This window comes from Monodelphis domestica, chromosome 8 (genome assembly GCF_027887165.1).
Source record: "Monodelphis domestica isolate mMonDom1 chromosome 8, mMonDom1.pri, whole genome shotgun sequence".
NCBI classification, from domain to species: domain Eukaryota; kingdom Metazoa; phylum Chordata; class Mammalia; order Didelphimorphia; family Didelphidae; genus Monodelphis; species Monodelphis domestica.
In genome coordinates, this window is record NC_077234.1 from 248263847 (window position 1) to 248283950 (window position 20104).

The window sequence follows — 20104 nt, forward strand, 5'->3', positions numbered from 1 at the left end:
TGAGAAAGTAGCAAAGGACTGAAGATATAATGCCAAATCAGTGAGGTTTTAGTTTTTATATATGAGGCAATGGTTGATATAGCAAGAGGAAAAACACTACCAAATCAACGGTTATGCCTGACCCATTTGTTTAATTAATGGAAAACTAATTGAAAAAAAAATTGGATTGTGAAGTATGGTCACTGGCATGAATTTTGTCTACTTTATTCTTCCAATAAACTACCCTTCACTCAACAACTCTGACTCTCATGTAGTCATTCTGTGAACTTTTTACATCAAACATGAGCAAGCTAAAACCAAGATGAAATATGTTTTCAGATTTATGAACTGATTTATATGATATATAAATATATAAAACTCTCTTTAGACTATATATATATAAAGTTCTACTCTTAGAATTCAACCTGTGGTGACTAATGAAGATCAAAAGCTAAGACTCTATGACAGGTCTATCATTTGGATTTTGGAAACATATCATATTACCAGTCACATAAGCTAACTCTAAATTCCCACCTAGGGCTTGGATGCGGCTTAACAAACAATAAGGTTCTGCCTTTTTTCCATTCACTACTCCAATTCCACATGTGTAATATACCTACCTACCTACCAAGAAGTCTCCAATTGGCTGAAAGAAATCATTAATGTGTTAAATGGTGTGAAATGTGCCAGGAGCACTGGAGTATATCACTGCAGTGCTGATGGTATCTGATCGTGAGATATATCAGAATAGATGCTGGATATAAAAGAAAATAAAAGTTGCCACAGTATCTCGCAAAGAAAACATTTTCTTGATTCATTTGCAACTCAGAGGCTGATTCAAAAGTCCTTGCATTCACATAATTCTCAGTTAAGTCAATGCAAGAAATAGATCAGAGAGACTTGCAGCCTGCTAATATTTCTCAAAGAAGTGAAAACTAAAAAGGGAGATTTATCAAGGATATATTTTTGTACTGAGCTAGATTATTCTATTCTGTTTATTAAGTTAATCTTATTGTTTTGTAAGTTACCAATCCATTATACTAAATGAATTTACAGAATGGATGCCTTCATGTTCTTTGGTGCCTAATTTGCTCTCAGTAAGTGTATTTATTTAGATTCTGTCTAATAAAAAAACAAACACGATGAATGCAAGCATGCAATAAGTCAGCGTGTAGCGTTATGGTAGGTGGTATCAATACAAGAGTTCACTGTATTCTTGTCTTCTCATTTGTTTCAAAAAGTTGATTTCTATAGATTTTAAGCCCCCTGAATTCTATTCAATGATTTGAATCTTCTTATGTAATTTGCCAGTTATATTTCCAGCTTTGAGTATAGACTGAAAAATTTGAAAGCTTATATTTGAGAGACAGCATATGTTAGATGGAGAGGCAGACATGAATCCAGGAGAAATTCTGTCTCTGAAACATACTTATGGGACACGTAACTATTTAACAATATCTAGCTTCTACATAATATTGTAAGGCATATATGTGTGTGTGTGTGTGTGTGTGTGTGTGTGTGTACAGAGATGAACGTATTTGGATATGTGAATATATATGTATATAAAGATATAGATGATAATTCAATCCTCATACAACCTTATAAGGTAGATGTTATCATCCTCATTATATAGATGATGAAGGCTGATACTAAAAGAAGTTAAGTGGCTTGCACAGTGTCACTGAGTTAAGTAAGTATCTAAAACAAGATTTGAACTTAGGTCTTCCTGGCTCCAAGGGCAGCACTTTAGTTGTTATGCCATCCAGCTACCCTCTTGGCAACTCTTTTAAGATAACAAAATGCAAAGGGTGTACTGAGTTGTATAGATAAAAGGGATTTCCTCACCTGAGAGTTTCCAATATTAAAAGTTCAGTAGATGCTATTGTTTTTCAGTAGTATCCAACTCTTTGCTGTACTATTTGAAGTTTTCTTGGCAAAGGTTTGCCAGTTTCTTCTCCAACTCATTTTACAAATAAGGAAACTGAGGCAAATTGAGTGATTTGCTCAGGGGCTCATAGATAATAAGTGTCTGAGGCCTGATCTGAATTCAAGAAGATGAATCTTCCTGACTCCAGAACCAGTGTTTTATCCATTAAGTCATCTAGCTGTTTGATTTAGTCCCTATTCTTCTCTTTATACCTATTTATAAATGCAATAAGTAATAAATATTGAATTGGAGTTAATGCAAAGCTTATCTAAAGGCTATATAGCCACTTAAAATTAAGAAAAATAAAATACCACTAAATCTAGCACCAATTCCTGACTTTTTGTTTTGTGAGATACCAGAGGATTCAAAACAAAACTCTCTTGGATTTTATTTTAAATAAAGTCCCTTAGGAATATATTCATAATATCTGAAACCTAGAAGAGACCTTTAGCTTGAGACCAGAACACTCATGGCAGCTGTCTTCATATGTAGAAGGATTTTTTCTGCCCTAATACTTGAGAGGTTATAATGTAGAAAGGAGATTATTTTTTTCTGTCTGGCTCCAAAAAGTTAGAAACAAGAGTTATAAGTGGAAGTTGAAAAAAGTACATTTAATGTTATGTCAGAAATAATTCCTAATAACTGGAGATGACAAAAATTAGGATGAGTTGCCAAGGAAAGCAGTAGAATCCTCCCTGTTCGTAAAAGCTTCTGAGCAAGGGCAAGTTGACCACTTGTTTAGTATGTTGTAGTGGAGATTAGAGGGGTAGCTAGAGAGTGCTGGGTCAGGAGTCAGGAAGACTCATCTTCAGGGGTTCAAATCTGGCCTCAGACACTAAACATCTGTGTGACTCATGGGAAGTCACTTAACCCAGTTTGCCTCAGTTCCTTCATCTATAAAATCAACTGGTGAGAGAAATTGCAAATCATTCCAGTATCTTTGCCAAGAAAACCCCAAATGGAGTCACAAAGAGTAGGACATGACTGAAAAAATGCCTAAATCACAACAGTTGAGATTATTTGGGGGGTTGAATTACTTTTGTTGAATGGGCAATTCTTTACTGACACAGTTACAGCAGTAGATTGGTGTTGGGGATTACTGTGGCTAAAACATCATCACTTTGGGGCCATGATAAATTGAATTAAGAAGCTATTAACCAATGTTAGTAGGCTTTCCTAGTTTGATAGGACCTGTCAGAGATTCAGCTCCTATGTATGGCTTGCAAGAACCCACAGACTTCTCAATACTACCCTGAAACTGTAGAAAATTGTATTGAATGGCTTCACTGAACCATAGGATTGTTGCATTGTCTTGATATATTCCTTGGCATGAATGTTCCTTCTCTGCTCTTGGAAGCTGGATCAGAGTATCTGGAGTGCTATCTTTCTTTTCTCCTTTTCTTTCCCTTTTCCTTTTTTTAAGGTCTGAAACTCAGGCAGACCCTGTGCTCTGGTGAAAGACCTCCATGTGGAATCTATTTCTCTATTCTTTGAGGATTCTCCCCACTAAATTGCCTCCTCTAAATTCTCTTTCCAATAATAGAATCAGACAAGTAAAGGCTTGTGGTTAAGATTGCTTATCAAGGCAAAGTAGATGTTTAAAACAAAGAAAGGTAAATAGACTTTCCCTATGCCCAGGAGAAAGGTTTCAGGGTTCCAAAAGTGATCCCACAGAGAGTAGGAATACCTCTTTGTCTGTAGTGAACATAAGGGGATTCTGCAACAAAGCATCTGTCCTGACTCCCTTCAGACACAAATGGCTTTGCTCTCTGAGTCCTTCTCCCTTTCCTGGTGGTAGATTCATATGCCTTGTTTCTGTTCAACTACCTCCAGGCAGCTTCTCACAGCCTGTCCTCCATTTCCAAGCCTCTTCCTTGAGTTTCAGTTCCTCCTAGACTGACTAACTGACTTTTAAAGGTCATGCAAGGGACATAGAAAAATCACTGTTCATCCTGTGTTGTTGCTCCCAAAATCACTCAGGGGACTTGCTTACACCTCATAAAGAGATCACCTGGAGTAGCCACATTTTTACGGGTGGTTTAACACTTTGTTATTGGCCCCTTTTCTGTGACTGGGTCATGGGATTTCAAGAATCAACTCCATTAAACAAGCATATATGATTTTTTTCTTAGGATATTTCACCATTTAATCCTGCGAAATAGAGCATAAATATTGTATATAGATCCCATTCGAATTATTTAAAGCCACATGGCTCAGTTTCTTTCCCTAAATTATGTAAAATCTATCTATCTGCTATCATAATTAACAGATAATTCCAAACAGGAATAGTAAAGGAAAATATGATGAAATTAATGGGTGATTAATGAGTTTATTAATGGGTAATTAATGATTTGGTCTGATAAATAAGAGAAAACAAGAGGAGAGTAAAGATTAGAAGAGAAGAAGAAAGATAAGAATAAGGGAGAGGAGAGAAAGGATCAATCTAAATGAAAACATAAGTCAAAGCATGGAGGAAGGCATTAATGTTGAGTTTTCTAAATAGTAATGAAACTAGTCTAATAGGGAAAAAATGAGGGGTGAGGTTAGATGAAAGCAAAAGAAACTAGAGTCAACAAGACCAACTAGGATCCTATTACGAATATAATTGATACTTATGTGGTTCCAGATCAAGAAATGGGAAAGGTAAAGTTTTGTAGACTGCTATTAGTGTCATGCCTGCACATCATGAATACTCTTAAGTGGTTCAAAAGGTTTTAAACATGATAAATACCAAGTGATACTATATAACAGTGAAACTCATTATATAGTAATATATAAGAAATGCCTTTTTACATATAATACATTAAAAAAGTTTTATGTCATGGATCCCTACATCTACAGACTAGGGAAGAACTATCTAGTCATTTATACGAGATTGCACTCCAGATTCTCTATAAACTTCTAGAAGTTTCTCCATCCTGGAAAGATTACGATGGGTCTCTCATTCTAAATGGATAGTTTCTCCCAGATTCTCCCTTTAAGGATGTCATACTGTCCAACCATGTCTTGATTTCTCATCAAACTTCATTTCAAATATCTCTGTCCCTTCTTCCTTTATATAACTTCCACCTACTCAAGTTTCTTTTCATGCTGTTTTCATTCATTAGAAAGTAAGCTCCTGGAGGAATCCTTTTTGCTTAAATTTGTATTCCTACTATTTAGCACAGTGACTACCAGTTGGTAAGTGATTAATAAATGCTTGAAATAAATTGTTGTTGAATTCAGCTCTGTTTTGTCGTCATTCCTTCCATTTACATTGTTTTACTCATTTGTTGTCTATTTTTTCTGAATGTTCACGTCATTAAATCAATATTGTCTTTGCTTTTCTGTATTTATGATGCTTGTAATTTCTTAGAGTACAGTGATATTCCACTGCCTTCATATACTACCATTTGTTTAGACATTCTCTAATTTATGGGAATGTACTCTAACATGATTTCATAATGAACTCTCAAGAAAAATAGTCAGTACTACAAGGATGCCAAAGGAGAGCAGAAATTTTATCCAGCAAACAATTCCCATGCTAATCAGTATGAGGAATTGTTCCTGTAGCATAGATAAGAGAGGGAGATGCCTCCCCATCAACAACAATCCCTCCAAAAAAACACTCAAAGAGAGGAATAAAAAAAAAATCAATGAATCTATAAAACAGTAGAATTCACCAATGTTCTAAATACTTAAAAAAAAAAGAGGGATTCCATGTGGATTGTGAAGTTCTCCTATGCCACTATTCACAGATGTCTCCTAATTACCATGAACCAGTAATGTAAAGGAGTTAAAAACATGTAGAGGTAAACAGAGGGTAAAGAAATGTATATTATCTGCAATGTTACATGAGGTTATACAGATTATAAGTTTATCAATATTATGAATTATGCACATGTGTATATACATACATATATATATATATATATATATATAGTAATATACAAATGTCTCTATAAACTCATGCAGAGTTTAAAGGGTACCATCAGGTGGTGAGGGTAGCTAGGTGGTGCAGTGAATGGAGTGCCAGGTCTAGAGGCGGGAAATTTCATCTTTCTGAGTTCAAATGTAGCCTCAGACAATTGTTAGCTGTGTGACACTAGGCAAGTCAAGTTAACTCTGTCTCAGTTCCTCACCTACAAGAGCTAGAGAAGGAAATGGCAAACCACTCAAGTATCTTCACCAAGAAAACTCCAAATGGGGTATAAATATTTGGACATGACTGAAGGAACTACCAGTTTAGGAAACTGGTTCTATCAATCCAAGTCAGCATCTTCCCAGTAACTGGTATTCCTAGAAAAATGTCTAGAGCATGAAGAAATTCAGTCATTTTCCCAGGGTTCCCCATTTAGTATGTGTCAGAGATGGAGCTTGATCTCAGATTTTTGGACTTCGAGGCTCTCTCTCTACTTACTGTGTTTGGCTCTCAGTTTCTCTAGTATATATAGTACGTGTGTGTGTGTATACACATTATGTAAATAATATGGATAATACATCATTCAGATAAAATGAAGGGAAGGATAAATACATATATGTAGAGGGACTGGACCTGTTATTTCTTTAGTACAGGGAAAGTCTAGGTGAGAAAAATCCTGCCAACACAGGCTGGTGGGCACCTTGTCTGCAATTTAGAGTGTTAAAGATTTGCCAAGAGCCCCAAGAATACATTAAATTCCTTGCCCAGGGTCACATAGCTTATATCTGTCAGAGACTCCACTTGAACCAAGGAGTTCTTGGCTGTAAGGTAGGATGTCTATGCACTGTTTCTGTCAATGTTTATTTCGACATCTCTTTGGACACATACACATGTATTTCTATGGTATGTAAATATATATGTAAAGTGTGAGCATATTTTTTTACACGTGAACACACACATCCATATATACTACAGAGAAATGACTTGGCCCTAGTAATGCTTCAGAGGAGACTGGACCCGATTGCATTTTGGAAGAGGCACAATAGTGGTAATGATCCCAAGCTGTTTGCTGTTATAAAAGCTCATCACATTACCACACATATTGTCTCAAAGATGATAGATTCCTTTAAATGATGGAGTACTATGATCTCAGAAAAATCGAAAGGACAAGTGATCCAAAGGAAAATGTAAAAATACGTGGTATTTTACAAGGTTCTGTTTTTCTTTCTCAATTAGGGAAGGTGTATTGTAGAAAGTATAGAAAGCAGATTTGAGTTAGTTGAAAAAATAATTTTAGAAATAAAAGAAAAAGATACATAATACCTATACAGTATCTCTCCCAAATTCCAGTGTGTTTTTAGTTTAAACTAGCTTAAAACTGAACAGAATTTTGGGAGATACTGATTTTACAACACATATCATGCATCTTTCTCATATTTTATAACCTTTAATTTTAAGCTACACATGCTTAAAATTCAATTTAAAAGAACAACTAAGACTTTTGGGACATTGGATAATCAGTGATGACCCACATGCTAGAAGATATTATAAAATACACAATCATAGATTTAAAATTGGCAAAAAATAATTGAGCCCAATACCTTCATATTACAAATGAGATAAAAAGACCCACGAGGTGAAATTGATGCAATAGAATCATAGTTAAGAAGTATCAGAAACCAGATTTAATCTCTGATTCCACATCTAAAGTTTTTCTCAAGAACATGTCTGATTAGAAAAGTACATTTGGTGAGATTAGAAACTATATATATATATAAAATCAAAATGCTATCATGGTACCTCTGAGATAGGAAAATGACAATAAAGCATTACTGGAATTAATTCTATTTTCTGTGTTGTGTTCATTGAAAAACATTTAATTGTATGGCAGAAAATAGAAGATTTGGAGGGGCTAAAGGAGTAAAAAGGGCTAGGACAGATAATGGAGAAGCAGAGTAATGCAAGTGATGAGTGTTGGAATTGTAGTCAGGAAAATTGGTGTCTAATTCCACTTGATAAACGTAGTGGCCATGTGCTCAGAGGCCAACTGCTTAACCTCCAGGGTTTTCAGTTTCCTCCTCTATGTAAGAACCTTGTAATGTAATGACCTTGTAGATCCTACCACATTGGATTATTATGTAAACCTTTAAGGTCCTACTTCAATGTTCGTTTTTAGTATTCATGAGAGCTAACGATAAACCCAAGTTTTTGAGCCTGAATCACTGGGATTACATTTATAGAGACAAATTGGTTCAGAGGAAGAACATGAGTTGTTTTAAAGGTGCTAACTTGGAGCTGCTTGCAATGCATTCGAGGGAAGATTTCTGGGAAATATTCAGTGACCTAAGGCTAATGTGACTTCAAGTGAGGATGCATCAAGCTAAAGATACTAGTTCTTGATGTGAAATGTATAAATTACATGCAGGCTAGATTATAGAAATACCAGAGAAAAGAGATAAGATTGAATATGAAATACCCTTAATTTTTGGTGCCAGGAAGAACAATTGAAACTAGCGAAAGTTGTAGTTGCAGAAATTAAGAAAGAATCCATTTGGGGAGATAGATTCTGGAGGACAGATGTTGGTCAATGCCGTCATGTCCTGGCATCTGGCAATTAGAAAATCACTGTTAACTTTGAGATATGATTTGGAGTAGAGTGGTGGGATGACAAGAAAAAAAAGGTGAGGCAGGTGGTGAGGAAATTAGAGCAGCAGATGTGGATAATATAATCAAACTTTTTGTTGTTTTGTTTTCAGGGAAAATTAGGAAAGAAATAGACCAGTAGCTAGAGGGAGCAGCTGGGTCACATAAGAGCTTTTGTCAAAATAATGATGTGTGCCTATTTAAAGGCCAGGGGGAAGGAACTAGGCGAGAGAAAGAAGCTGAAGATTTTGGAGAAAGAAGAAACAAGAATGAGAACAACATCTTTTGTGATTTAGGGAATTCTGTGATCTAAGGTACTGTTAGCTAAGGCTTAGCTTTTAAAAAGAATGACACTTATGTGAATAGAGAAAAGAGTAACTGTAAAAGCAGAAATATATGGAGGTGGTGACAAGACTAAACCAATTATTGCCTTCTTCTTTGCTCTGAAACCTTGATCACCACCCCTAAAATCACACTGGGATCTGATCGATTTATTTTCTTTGACTTTCCTTATTCAGAACCAGGACTCATACCACTATCTCCACACCATGCCATTTCCATTCAATCATACCCAAAACGCCGAAACCTAGAACACACTAAACTTACATGTGACGATATTTGTGTTTTGGCCTCAATACATCCCTGCCCTCCCACTCAGCATCTCTCTCCCCTTTCTAGTTCCCCTTTTATTTTTTATTACTCCATTTGGATGTAAACTCCCTGAAGGCAGAACTGTCTTGCTTGCTATTCTTTTGGATCCTGATAGTATTTGGCACATGGCAAGGATTTAATCAATACTTCATCGGTCTATAAATGATCTCATGCTAGATTGCCTCAGTGCAGAAGATGAGATTCAGATTCAGATTGAGGGGTCAATATTGTCAGAACTTGAGGGAATAAAGGTAAGACAGCTGCTGTGTGGGAAGCTGGACACAAACATATGAAGCTGTATAAAGACATTAAGAGAATCAAAGGATGGTTAAACAGTGGACAGGAAGGGACAAGTTGAAACAGAATAGCACAAATATGTAGTTCAGAAAAGGCTATATTCTCCATTTGTATCCTTGCTTCTATCAATCAGTAACATTTATAAAGTATTGCATATTCTTTCTTCTCTCCAACTGCTTGGAGAGAGAGAGAGAGAGAACAACATAACTCAATTCAAGAAAGACCGAAAAAGTGAAGATTTCAGGCAATTCTGCATTCACAGAATTTCTCTTGCTGATACTGATCTTTTTTTGTAGATGGTCACTTGCTAATATTAGGAGGTGAAATCTGTGTAATTGCACCCTGCTTCTTATCTTACTCTAGTTCCCTGTGTATGCGTTATGAGTGGGGAATTCCCACTCCTTCCTTACTCTAGCATCTCTACACACACCAGTGAACATATAGTCTAATGAAGATGATAGGGACCTTTGATCCCTTACAGAAATGCCACAGAGCTTCTTAGTTGAATCTCTGAGGGTTAGAATTAATCCTTTTGTTTCTGGAGGAGAAGGTAGCACCTAGTCCTTCTCAATGGAGCCCAGTTCTACTTTTCAACCTGATAATCTGTGAATTTCCCATCTTGTTCTTCAGTGTGATAGTACATCCTTTATCTTAGTCCTTTTGTACTATCTTTCCTCTGAGGAGTAACTTGTATTTTCCCCTCTCATCGGGGATGAGGCATGTACTCCTATTTGCTTCCCACTATTTTTATTTATTTATTTTACTATAAAAATGCCTCTTTCCATGAATATGGAGCTCTCCACTTCTGTTCTTTAAAAAGCTGGAGGGACTATATTTGGCCTAATAGGCTCAGGAGAATATGGCATTTGCACAGCAGGAGAGATTCACAAATAGATTGCAAATTAACTCAAATATGCCTAATTAACTCACAACAAAATATTGACTATGCATTATGTTAAATTTCAGTGAGATTATCTTTCTATTAGTTTTATTCTGTTATACAATTGTGCTCATGTGTGCTTAGTTTTCAAGTCTAATTATTCATATAGCATAACAAGGAACTCAAGTTTAAAAAATATAATACCACATATAACTATGTAAAAATACTGTAGCAAGTCTAAAGTTATTCTATGTAAAACACAAAGCATCATTCCTTTGAAGAGAGCCACAGCTAACTGGTATATATAGGTTTGGACACCATAGTATCAATCTTATTAGAGAGGATTACAAGAGAAATCAGAGAGTGGGATTATATGATAGATGAGAAACTAGAAAGAGCCAGTCTGGCTAGGTCTAAAGCAAAGGGGAAAATCGATGGAGAGAAGAAGGCAGGGATTGCTTTGGAAAAGGTGGAGGAAAGATATCATTCTGTACCACTGTTGGGGGAAAATCACTGATGTTTCTAAACCTCACAATGTGGATTAGGAATTAGGAAAAATAACACATTGTTGGCTGGTCTCATGGGTTAAAGTATTGAACAATTTATGTCAGGACTGTCTAGACTATTCTTATAAACAAACCTCTTATAAGTGATGATATTCCAGTCATATGTCACATTTCACCTGAAAGATTATTTAAATGTTTCATGCATCACTGGGGACCTTTCAAATCATCTCTGTCTCTGTCTCCCTCTCTGTCTCTTTGTCTCTGTTTCTCCCTCTCTGTCTCTCTCTCTCTCTCTCTGTCTCTCTCTCTTTCTCTGTCTCTTTCTGTCTCTCTCTCTCTCTCTCTCTCTCTGTCTCTCTCTGTCTCTCTCTCTGTCTCTCTGTCTCTCTCTCTCTCTCTCTCTCTCTCTCTCTCTCTCTCTCTCTCTCTCTTTCTCTCTCTCTCAGGATTGATGTCCATTTATTATTTCAACATGGCATGGATAAGAAGCAAACTATGAAATACTCACCAGCCTGGTTGGTTGTTATGGTGACTGCGGCAAACTGTCGAGGAGATGAACTCATGTCAGATACTCCATTAACTGCATCAATTTCAAATGTATAGTTAGTGTGTGCTAGAAGGTCTATCACTGTCACCGTGGTGTTGCTTAGTCCAAATTGCCGTGGCAAGAAGTGAACATTGGAGCTGCATGGCTCACACTGTCTAACACTCCCCCCGCACTTTTTACATATGATGTTGAAGGTCACATCCTTCCGGCCTCCTGTGTCCAGGGGCCAACTCCAGTCCAGTATAACAGAAGTCTCGTTGATATTAGATATAACATTTCTCGGTGCAGATGGAGGTCCTGCAAGGCAGTTCAATAGGGAAGATGAATAAGCTTCACTTTCCTTTTCAGCAACATGTGAAACAGAAATTTTATAAATGGAACGGGCAATGGCACATAGCTGTCTTCTATTTATCATCTGCCTATCAACTGCCCTTTTGAGATGTCATTAGATAATAGGTATGAAGAAACAAGAGTGCGTGCTCCCTGGTCTACGGACAAGAAACTTTGAGTCAAAGCTGAAGAATTTTCAGAAAGTCACACAAAACAAATTAGTCCTAATTGCAATTCCCATCTGAGGGTTATTTTGAAAACTCTAAGATGGGTTGACAAATCTTAGTTCTTTCTTCCCACCCCCTGAACTCTGACAGAAAACAGCAAGGATGAATATAATCTTAAAAGTATACATTTCGGGTCTACGGAAGCTTTCATAACCTGCACAATGTAAATTTTGTAACATGCATTAAGCTTCCCCCCCCCAGGGGGAAATGCGGAGGTGCTGGTATGACCATTGCATTGTAGTCAAATTCATTTTGTGATAAATGGTGCATTTGTGGTGAGCCAGGCATGAAGAGAAGGTTCAAAAAGAAGCTTCAGTTGCATATGAACAATGGAAAGAAATAGGCCAGAAGAGAAAATTAAAAACAAAAACAAAAACATCAAGCAAATAAAAAGGAAAACCAAAGGAAACATGGGGTCATGGGTTGCAGCAAAACTACTCACGGGTACAAGCCATGGATGGAGGGTCTTTGTCTGCTCTGAAGTAATTATTCTCACACCTGCAGTCCACGGCGCCATCTTCCTGGGTAGAACTATGGGGTGGACACTTGGAACACTTCAAATTACCAGCAGAGGCCTTGTAGAACCCTGGTCGACAAGCTACAAGACAAATCAGAATGCCTCTTTTATTTATCTTATGGTAGCTTTGTATGAAAAATTGATTACTCCTTATGGATTAAACATTTCTTTTAATTCACTCTGCCATCTTTTATTAAGCTTTATGCTAGATGCTATTAAATGCTTAGTATACAAAGATGAAATAATGGTCCTTGCTGCAAAGAAACAATGCTAGGAGGGAGTAAACAACAACAAAAAAGCCTTTAAAACCACAAGATTCTAGTCTTTTGACAGCAAAGAAGAAAAGCATTTCCATCTTGTGTCTTATAGCTTTACTCAATATTGGTTTCAGGGGGCAAAATTCTATTTTGTCATCTATATCACTTCCTTATCTGAGCTCTTAATGCATTGATTATCTATGCCATATGATTCTGCATTTTATTATTATATTCTAATGATAGACCTTCTGGGGTCAGTTAAATGAATGCAATTGATATATATTAAGCACCTACACTGGGACAGCTAGGTGGAACAGTTGATATAGTGCCAGTCAGGAAGGCTCGTCTTCCTGAGTTCAAATCTGGCTTAAGACTAGTTTTGGGACCCTGATCAAGTCACTTAACTCTGTTTTACTCAGTTCCTAGTAAGTAAAAAAAAAAAACTGAAAAATAAATGGCAAAAAACTCCAGTATCTTTGCCAAGAAAACTCCAGAAGAGGACACAAAGAATCAGATCTAACTGAAATGACTGAACAACAATACATAAAAGCTACTAGGTTATCTATCCTAAAAAGGAATGCCTTCTGCAATTGTTACAAATGGTCATCCAGCCTCTCCTTAGAGAAATGAATTTATTTGTAACTGAGTGAATTCCTGAAGAAACAATTGAACTTTTGGTCAGTTAACTGTTTCTTTGAAACTTCCATCCTTTGCTCCAAGTTCTGCCCCCTGGGGGCAAGAAAAACATGGCAGCCATCACAGTAAACCTTCAAATACCTGATGAAAACTGTTTATGCCCCCATTCCATTTGAGCTTATCTAGACTAAACTTCTATAGCTACTTTAACAAACTTCCTCACTGTCTTCAAGACATTTCCAGATTGTTAAGATCATTTATGGGTCTTACCTAGGTGGAATATGCCCTAAAAAGGTAAATATAATCCAACAACAACAGTAAAACAAATTCTGTATATCTCAGGTATGCCTCTGTTACTATTCTTGTTTCAGGTATTTATAATGCAGAGTTCGAAAACTGACTCAACATGATTATTAATTATTGTGATTTAGCATTGTTGACAAATGAAAGAAACCTAAGATAATTTTTTCCTTTATGTTTGTTATTATTTTAAGGTAGGTATCATATATGTGTGTGTGTGTGTGTGTGTGTGTGTGTGTGTGTATAAATGTATATATAAAGCAAGACAATGAAGAGAAGCATTTTGTTTCAAAGGTATGCATGAAATGAAGTGATGTGATTTATAATTGGAACATAATTATGAAATAACAAGGCAGTCTTTTACTTATGGACATATGTTGATCTAATTTGTGTGTATGTGTAAGGGGATGGGGGGAACAGAGAGATGAATAAATGAAAGGGATGGGAGACAGAAAAATTCTTTAAGCTAAAAGCTAATGAGTTTGACCAGAATTCTTTTTTAATGTGAAACATATTTTCCATATTACTCCCATTGCCAAAAAACAAATGATAAAATACAATGGAGAAACAAGTATATTTCAATCTGCACACAGAGTTCATTGGTTCTCTGGAGAGAGAGGATGTTTTTTTTTTTATCATGATCATTTGGAATTGTCTTGGATCATTGTCTTCATCAGAGGAACTCAATCTTTCATACTCAGTCATCTTTTCAAAATTGTTATTTACATGTACAATGTTCTACTTGTTCTGCTCATTTCATTTTGCATCAGTTCTTATATCTTCCTAGGATTTTGTAAAACCATCCTGTCTGTCATTTTTATGTTCACTTTTATAGTCATTTATAATCACTTCTTATAGTATTCCATTACAATTATTTACCACAAACTTGTTCAGTCATTCTCCAATTGTTGGACATCCATTCCCTTGATTTCAAGTTCTTTATCACCTTAAAAAAGTTGCTAGAAATATTCTTGTATATTATATAAGTCCTTTCCATTTTACTTGATTTCTTTGGAACACAAATTATAATAGCAGTAATATTGCTGCATCAAAGGGTATGTACAATTTTATAGCCTTTTGGGCATAGTTCCAAATTGTTCTCCAGAATGGTTGGACCAGTTCACAGATTTGCCAACAGTGCATTAGTGTCCAAGTTTTTTTTTTACATCACCTCAACCAGTTGTCAGTTTCCTTTTGTATCATTTTAACCAATCTGATGGGTATGAAGTGATCCTTCAGAGTTGTTTTATTTTGCATTTCTAAATTACAGAATTTTAATATAACTATTGATACCTTAGATTTATTCTTCTGAAAACTCTTCATATCCATTTGTCAATTGGGGGAATGGTTTATTAAATTTGCCTCAATTCTCTATATATTTGAAAAGTGGTCTACCCATAATTTTTGAACATATTAAAGGAATTGTTTCTGAACAACTGTAAAAGTTATGATCACTAATAACCAGTTTAGAATTAGCAAGAATAAGTCATTCCAGAATAACCTCATATTCTTTTGTGATTGGCACATAGTAGGCTCTCAATAAATGTAGATTGAAATGATAGAATTTTATAAGGGTAGATCAGGAAAATTTGATAATCTTTCTTGTGAGATTTTTGTTTGAAAGATAGAGAAGTGCCTACTAGATAAAAGTACAGTGAGGTGGATACAATGATCATAGAATAAATGGTAGAACCATAAATGTATAGGAGCAAGGTGGTCAATTGAGTAAAACAATCACATCACCCCATTCCACCTAAAGTAAGTGAAAACATATTACCCCTGATCCATATTTCAGGTATGGACAGTTCTCTCTATTTTACTCATTGTGAATAAATCCTGGCAGAGTTATACCATCTAGAATCTGTGTAAAAACCAATGCTAGTTGGAATTGGAGATTCAAGGGTTTGGCAGCAGAAAGTCATTTCTAGACTAGATTAACTTCAGGAGGGAGAAGGCCATGTTAGTCATAACATGTCTTCTCCCTTAACCTTGTTCAGAAAAAGACCTAGAGAATTCCAAATTTTGGACTTCTCATTTTCCCATCAGCTTCCTAATAAAGAGAATGAGAGTCCCTGACCCTTTTACAAATAAGACAATTTTTTTACAATTTTACAAATTTTGCAAATTTGTAAATTTTACAAATAAGACAATTTTACAAATAAGGAAGTGATTAATTTGGGACAATGATTGACTAAGTATTAGTTATAGTAATTAATAAGGATATTAAGCAACAAATATATTTAGCTATTTTTTTCTGTAACTTTCTACAAGTCAGCAGTTTGTAGTAAGTAGCAGCCCCATCGAGGCGGAAGGTCTGTGTGCCATAAGTGAAATGTGACTCATTTGTGGGAAGGTGAGCATCCTCTAAGTGGAAGGCCTGCCAACCATCTAAGGCATATCTGAAGGAGTGAGTGGTGGTGGCCATGGACCTCTCATGACTATGAGGTCATGATATAACACCCTATCCTAACCAGTCAGGATTCAATAAGAAGTTGAGAACACTTTCTCAACAAGCTAGCTTCCACCCATTGTAAGGAAATGTATTTCCCACCCATTGTTAGAGAATATGATGTAATGTGATGTTAGATAATACAAGCAAGAGAAAATTCTCATCTCAATCTCAATCTCAGTCCCCCCCAGATGGGAAGAAGTTTAAAGATCCAACTTTGCTGAGGAATAACATCTCTCACAGTAAACTTGGGATAGGATTGGAGTTTGCCTCTTTGTTTTCATATTCACTGAAAAATATTTTTCACACTAACAGCTTCCCCATAATTCCCAAGTATGGTATAGGGAGCCAAGAACAGACTGGATACAGATGTAAGGCTTATTCCTGCACAAAAGTTATATCATCTCTAAAAGAAAAATCTTGAGAACTCTGAAGAAAAGAACATTCAGAATCTGGATCATCCCCCACACCACATATGTTGCAATCTTCAGTGCAATTTCACCTAGATTCTGTATGTCCCGGTGGGGCAGGGTAGGTATCATGGGCATTGGAGAAGATTCTCTTTTTACTTAACTAACCTGTTAGGAATTCTTGGCATATTGTTTTGTTTTTCCTTTGCAACAAAAGCAGCACATGTGTGTATGTATAAAACATGCAACAGACTGAAGATTACTTTGTTATTCTAATACAGATGAAAACCAAAGTTATCATTCATAAGGTAGTTTTCTAGTCAAATGATTTATAGGCAATTAAAAAGTTTTTAGTTTTTAGCCATGATATGCATGGCTAATAGTCATAATATAAATATATAACCACAAATTGACACTCTTCCTAAATACATGTATATCAGATAGCATTGGTAAACAAGACAAGCTGAGCTATCAATCATCCTCCCAGCCAAAGGACCTATTAAAAACATGCCCAGATATTCTTTGCCATGCTCATCTAAAATAATTTCAGTTGCTCCACTTGTCCTTAAAGAATTCAAAGTATGACTTCCAACTCACCTCTGCAATGGAGAAGACATTCTCCCCCTCTTTGCCTCTTGCTGTCTCTGTGTGCATAATAACTCTCCGTTTCTTTCTGGTCTCTCTGTCTGTCTCTGTCTATTGCTCTCTCTGACTCTCTGTCTATCTGTCTCTTTTACTCCATGTTTTTATCCATTAATTAAAATTTTATTCAGTATTGAGTTTTTGTTAACCAGGATCATTACTATATAAACTTATTTAAGAAACCAATGAAACATTTAGAATAAAGGTTAATTATTCCTAAACTCAGAGGGAAATGAGAGTGTTTAAAAAGTTAGCAATACATTTGACCTTCTCAGTAAAGAAGGAAAGGAAGATTGAGGGGAAGAGTTTCACAGTCCTTTATCCCTGGCCTAAGCTGGAGCAGTAGTGTAGGTGTCAAACAAGATAGCTTCATGCTTGAATTCTCTTTTGTTCCTTGGCTTAGGACTCTTTAGAACAACTAGTTATATCTCATTCCATTCTCCATGGTCCTGTACTAGCAACTTCATTTCATAATGACATCATCTTTCTCATTTCTCCTTGCTTGTCTTCTATGAAGTCTATATACAAATCCTAACCCTAAAGCCATGGTCCCAGCAAAGACCTGGGTATCCTTCCCCCAAGATTGAACCCCTCCCTGCCCCAAAGCTCAGAAAACATTTGGTAAAATATATATTTTACTATAAGTCTTTGATTTCCCTCTGAATCCCTTCTGAGCTTTTTGGAAGAGCACAAAGGGTAGAAACACACACACACACACACACACACACACAAATATAGTGAAAGGGTATTCTTTATTCTCTTTGTCAATTTTGTGTTAATACTTGTGAAAGAGATCTCTTTATTCTCTTTTGAGTTAACACTAACTTAAGTACCCCTACCTAATACTTCACCAACTATGAAGTGTGAATCAGACTTTCTCTTAGAACCCTACTTAGTACCTCACCAGACATTAACTTACTATTTGACAAAAACGGCTGGGAAAATTGGAAAATAGTACGGGAAACATCAGCTCTAATCAACATCTCACATCCTATGCCAAGATAAATTCAAAATGGGTAAATGACTTGAATATAAAGAGTGAAGTTATACAGAAATTAAGTGAACATAGAATAGTATGCCTGTCTGTGTGTGAGAAGGAATTTAAGACCAAGCAAGCAGTAGAGAACATTGCAAAATGTAGAAAGAATGATGTTGATTTTATAAAATTAAAAAGGTTTTGTACAACAAAATCAATGCAACCAAAATTAAAAGGAAAGCAACAAACTTGGAAAACATTTTTATAGCAAAACTCTCTAACAAAGGTTTAATTTCCCAAATATATAAGGAACTAAGTCAAATTTACAAAAAAATCAAGCCATTCCCCAATCAACAAATGGTCAAAGTGCACAAATGGGCAGTTTTCACATGAGGAAATAAAAACTATCAATAAATCCCTCCTGATTAGAGAAATGCAAATTAAAACAACTCTGAGGTACCACCTGGCACCTAACAGACTGGCCAATATGGCAGCAAAGGAAAGTGATAAATGTTGGAGGGTATATGGCATAATTTGGACCCTAATACATTGCTGGCGGAGTTGTGAATTGGCTCAACTATTCTAGAGGGCAATTTGGAATTATGTGCAAAGGACTTTAAAAGCCTGAATGTCTTGACTGATGCATACCATTCTTCCGTTTATTTCCTATGTGAATTGTTGCCTAGTATAAAGGATATATGGCTTCTTTCACAACATAACAAACATGAAAATATGTATCACATGATATAACATGTAGAAACTATATCATAATACCTGCTGTCTTGGGGAGGCATGAGGAGTAGAAGGGAGGGAGAGAACATGGATCAAGAATTGCTAGAAAATGATCATTGAATATTGTATGGACAAGTAATCTGGAAAAAATATAATTTCTTTCAAAAGGAAGGAATAAAGGATCTGGGATTCTTTTCAGTGACTAACATTTAAAAATATCACATATTTAAAAGTCACATTAATTTGATCTTCAAGCATCTGTATGTATGCCATTATTACAAACATGAATGTATAATACTGTACTTCATCAAACTCAATAGTCTAAAGCATTTACAAATAGCAAATCCAATAAAATTCATGATTTTTTTTCTATTTGTAATAAAATGGGAAGGATTTTGCCTTCTCTAAAGGACAAAAGATTTTTGGTGGTGTGTTAAACTAGAAAAGTTCTGATAATCTTATTAAAGAGAATGCAAAATGTCACTCCTATACTTCCACTTTTGATTATCCTCTTCTTTGCTTGGATAACTTCTAATTTGTCTACTACAATTACTAAGTTTTTCCATGGTATCCACAGAAAGTCAAGTTCTGGTATATATTGCTGAGAAACTTACAAAATTCACATATTTCTTTCACATTTAAAAGGAGAGTTACAAAGGTGTATATTTGCTCAAGATCAATTAGAATTAAAAAGAAATAAACGTACCAATTCCAAAATTATATTGAAATGGTACAGTATAGCAGGAAATGGAAGCAATGCATCACTGATGGGGAGAGAGAAAATATAAAACTAGTGATTGTATTAAAAAACAGAATTTTGTAAATAAACTACTCTATATATTATAAATGTTGCCCAAGCCCCAAATACTTGTAAAAAGCTTCAAAATATAGTCTTAGCCTAATTTTAAAAATTAGAAAAGAAAAGCCATCAGCCAGTTCCTAGAGCCATAATTGATGGGATTGAACTCTGCAGATAGAGAGAATGGGTAAAGTTACCTTGGTGAAAGGAAAACAAATGTAGTTAGTAAACCATGGTAGTTACTGTTGAAAGAAAGGAGACAGCCTTTCAATTGCAAAGCGGATTTTGTCTACAGTTGACTAATGTGTTTGACTTTGAGAGGAAAACATGGTCCTAATTAAGGGTTAAATGGTTCATTTCAATCTGAATTACATTTAAATTAAAAAAAAAAAAGAAAAAGCTATTGGTAAATAGAGACCTTTTAGTATTCAGATCTTCAGCCCCCTGTACACAGAGCAATATTACCAATTCCCAGCCATAAACACAAAGTAATGACCT

General features: G+C 35.6%; 1 protein-coding gene across 1 annotated transcript in view; it reads right to left on the minus strand.

The window, feature by feature from the left end:
- Positions 1-20104, minus strand: part of EPHA3 (EPH receptor A3) — a 397715-nt gene that overhangs the window by 141832 nt on the left and 235779 nt on the right. Inside the window, exons 4-5 of the mRNA XM_007500776.3 lie at positions 12331-12486; positions 11293-11628 (exon numbers count right to left, since the gene is read on the minus strand). Of these exons, the coding sequence (XP_007500838.1) occupies positions 11293-11628; positions 12331-12486 (492 nt within the window). The remainder of the gene's footprint in view (positions 1-11292; positions 11629-12330; positions 12487-20104) is intronic.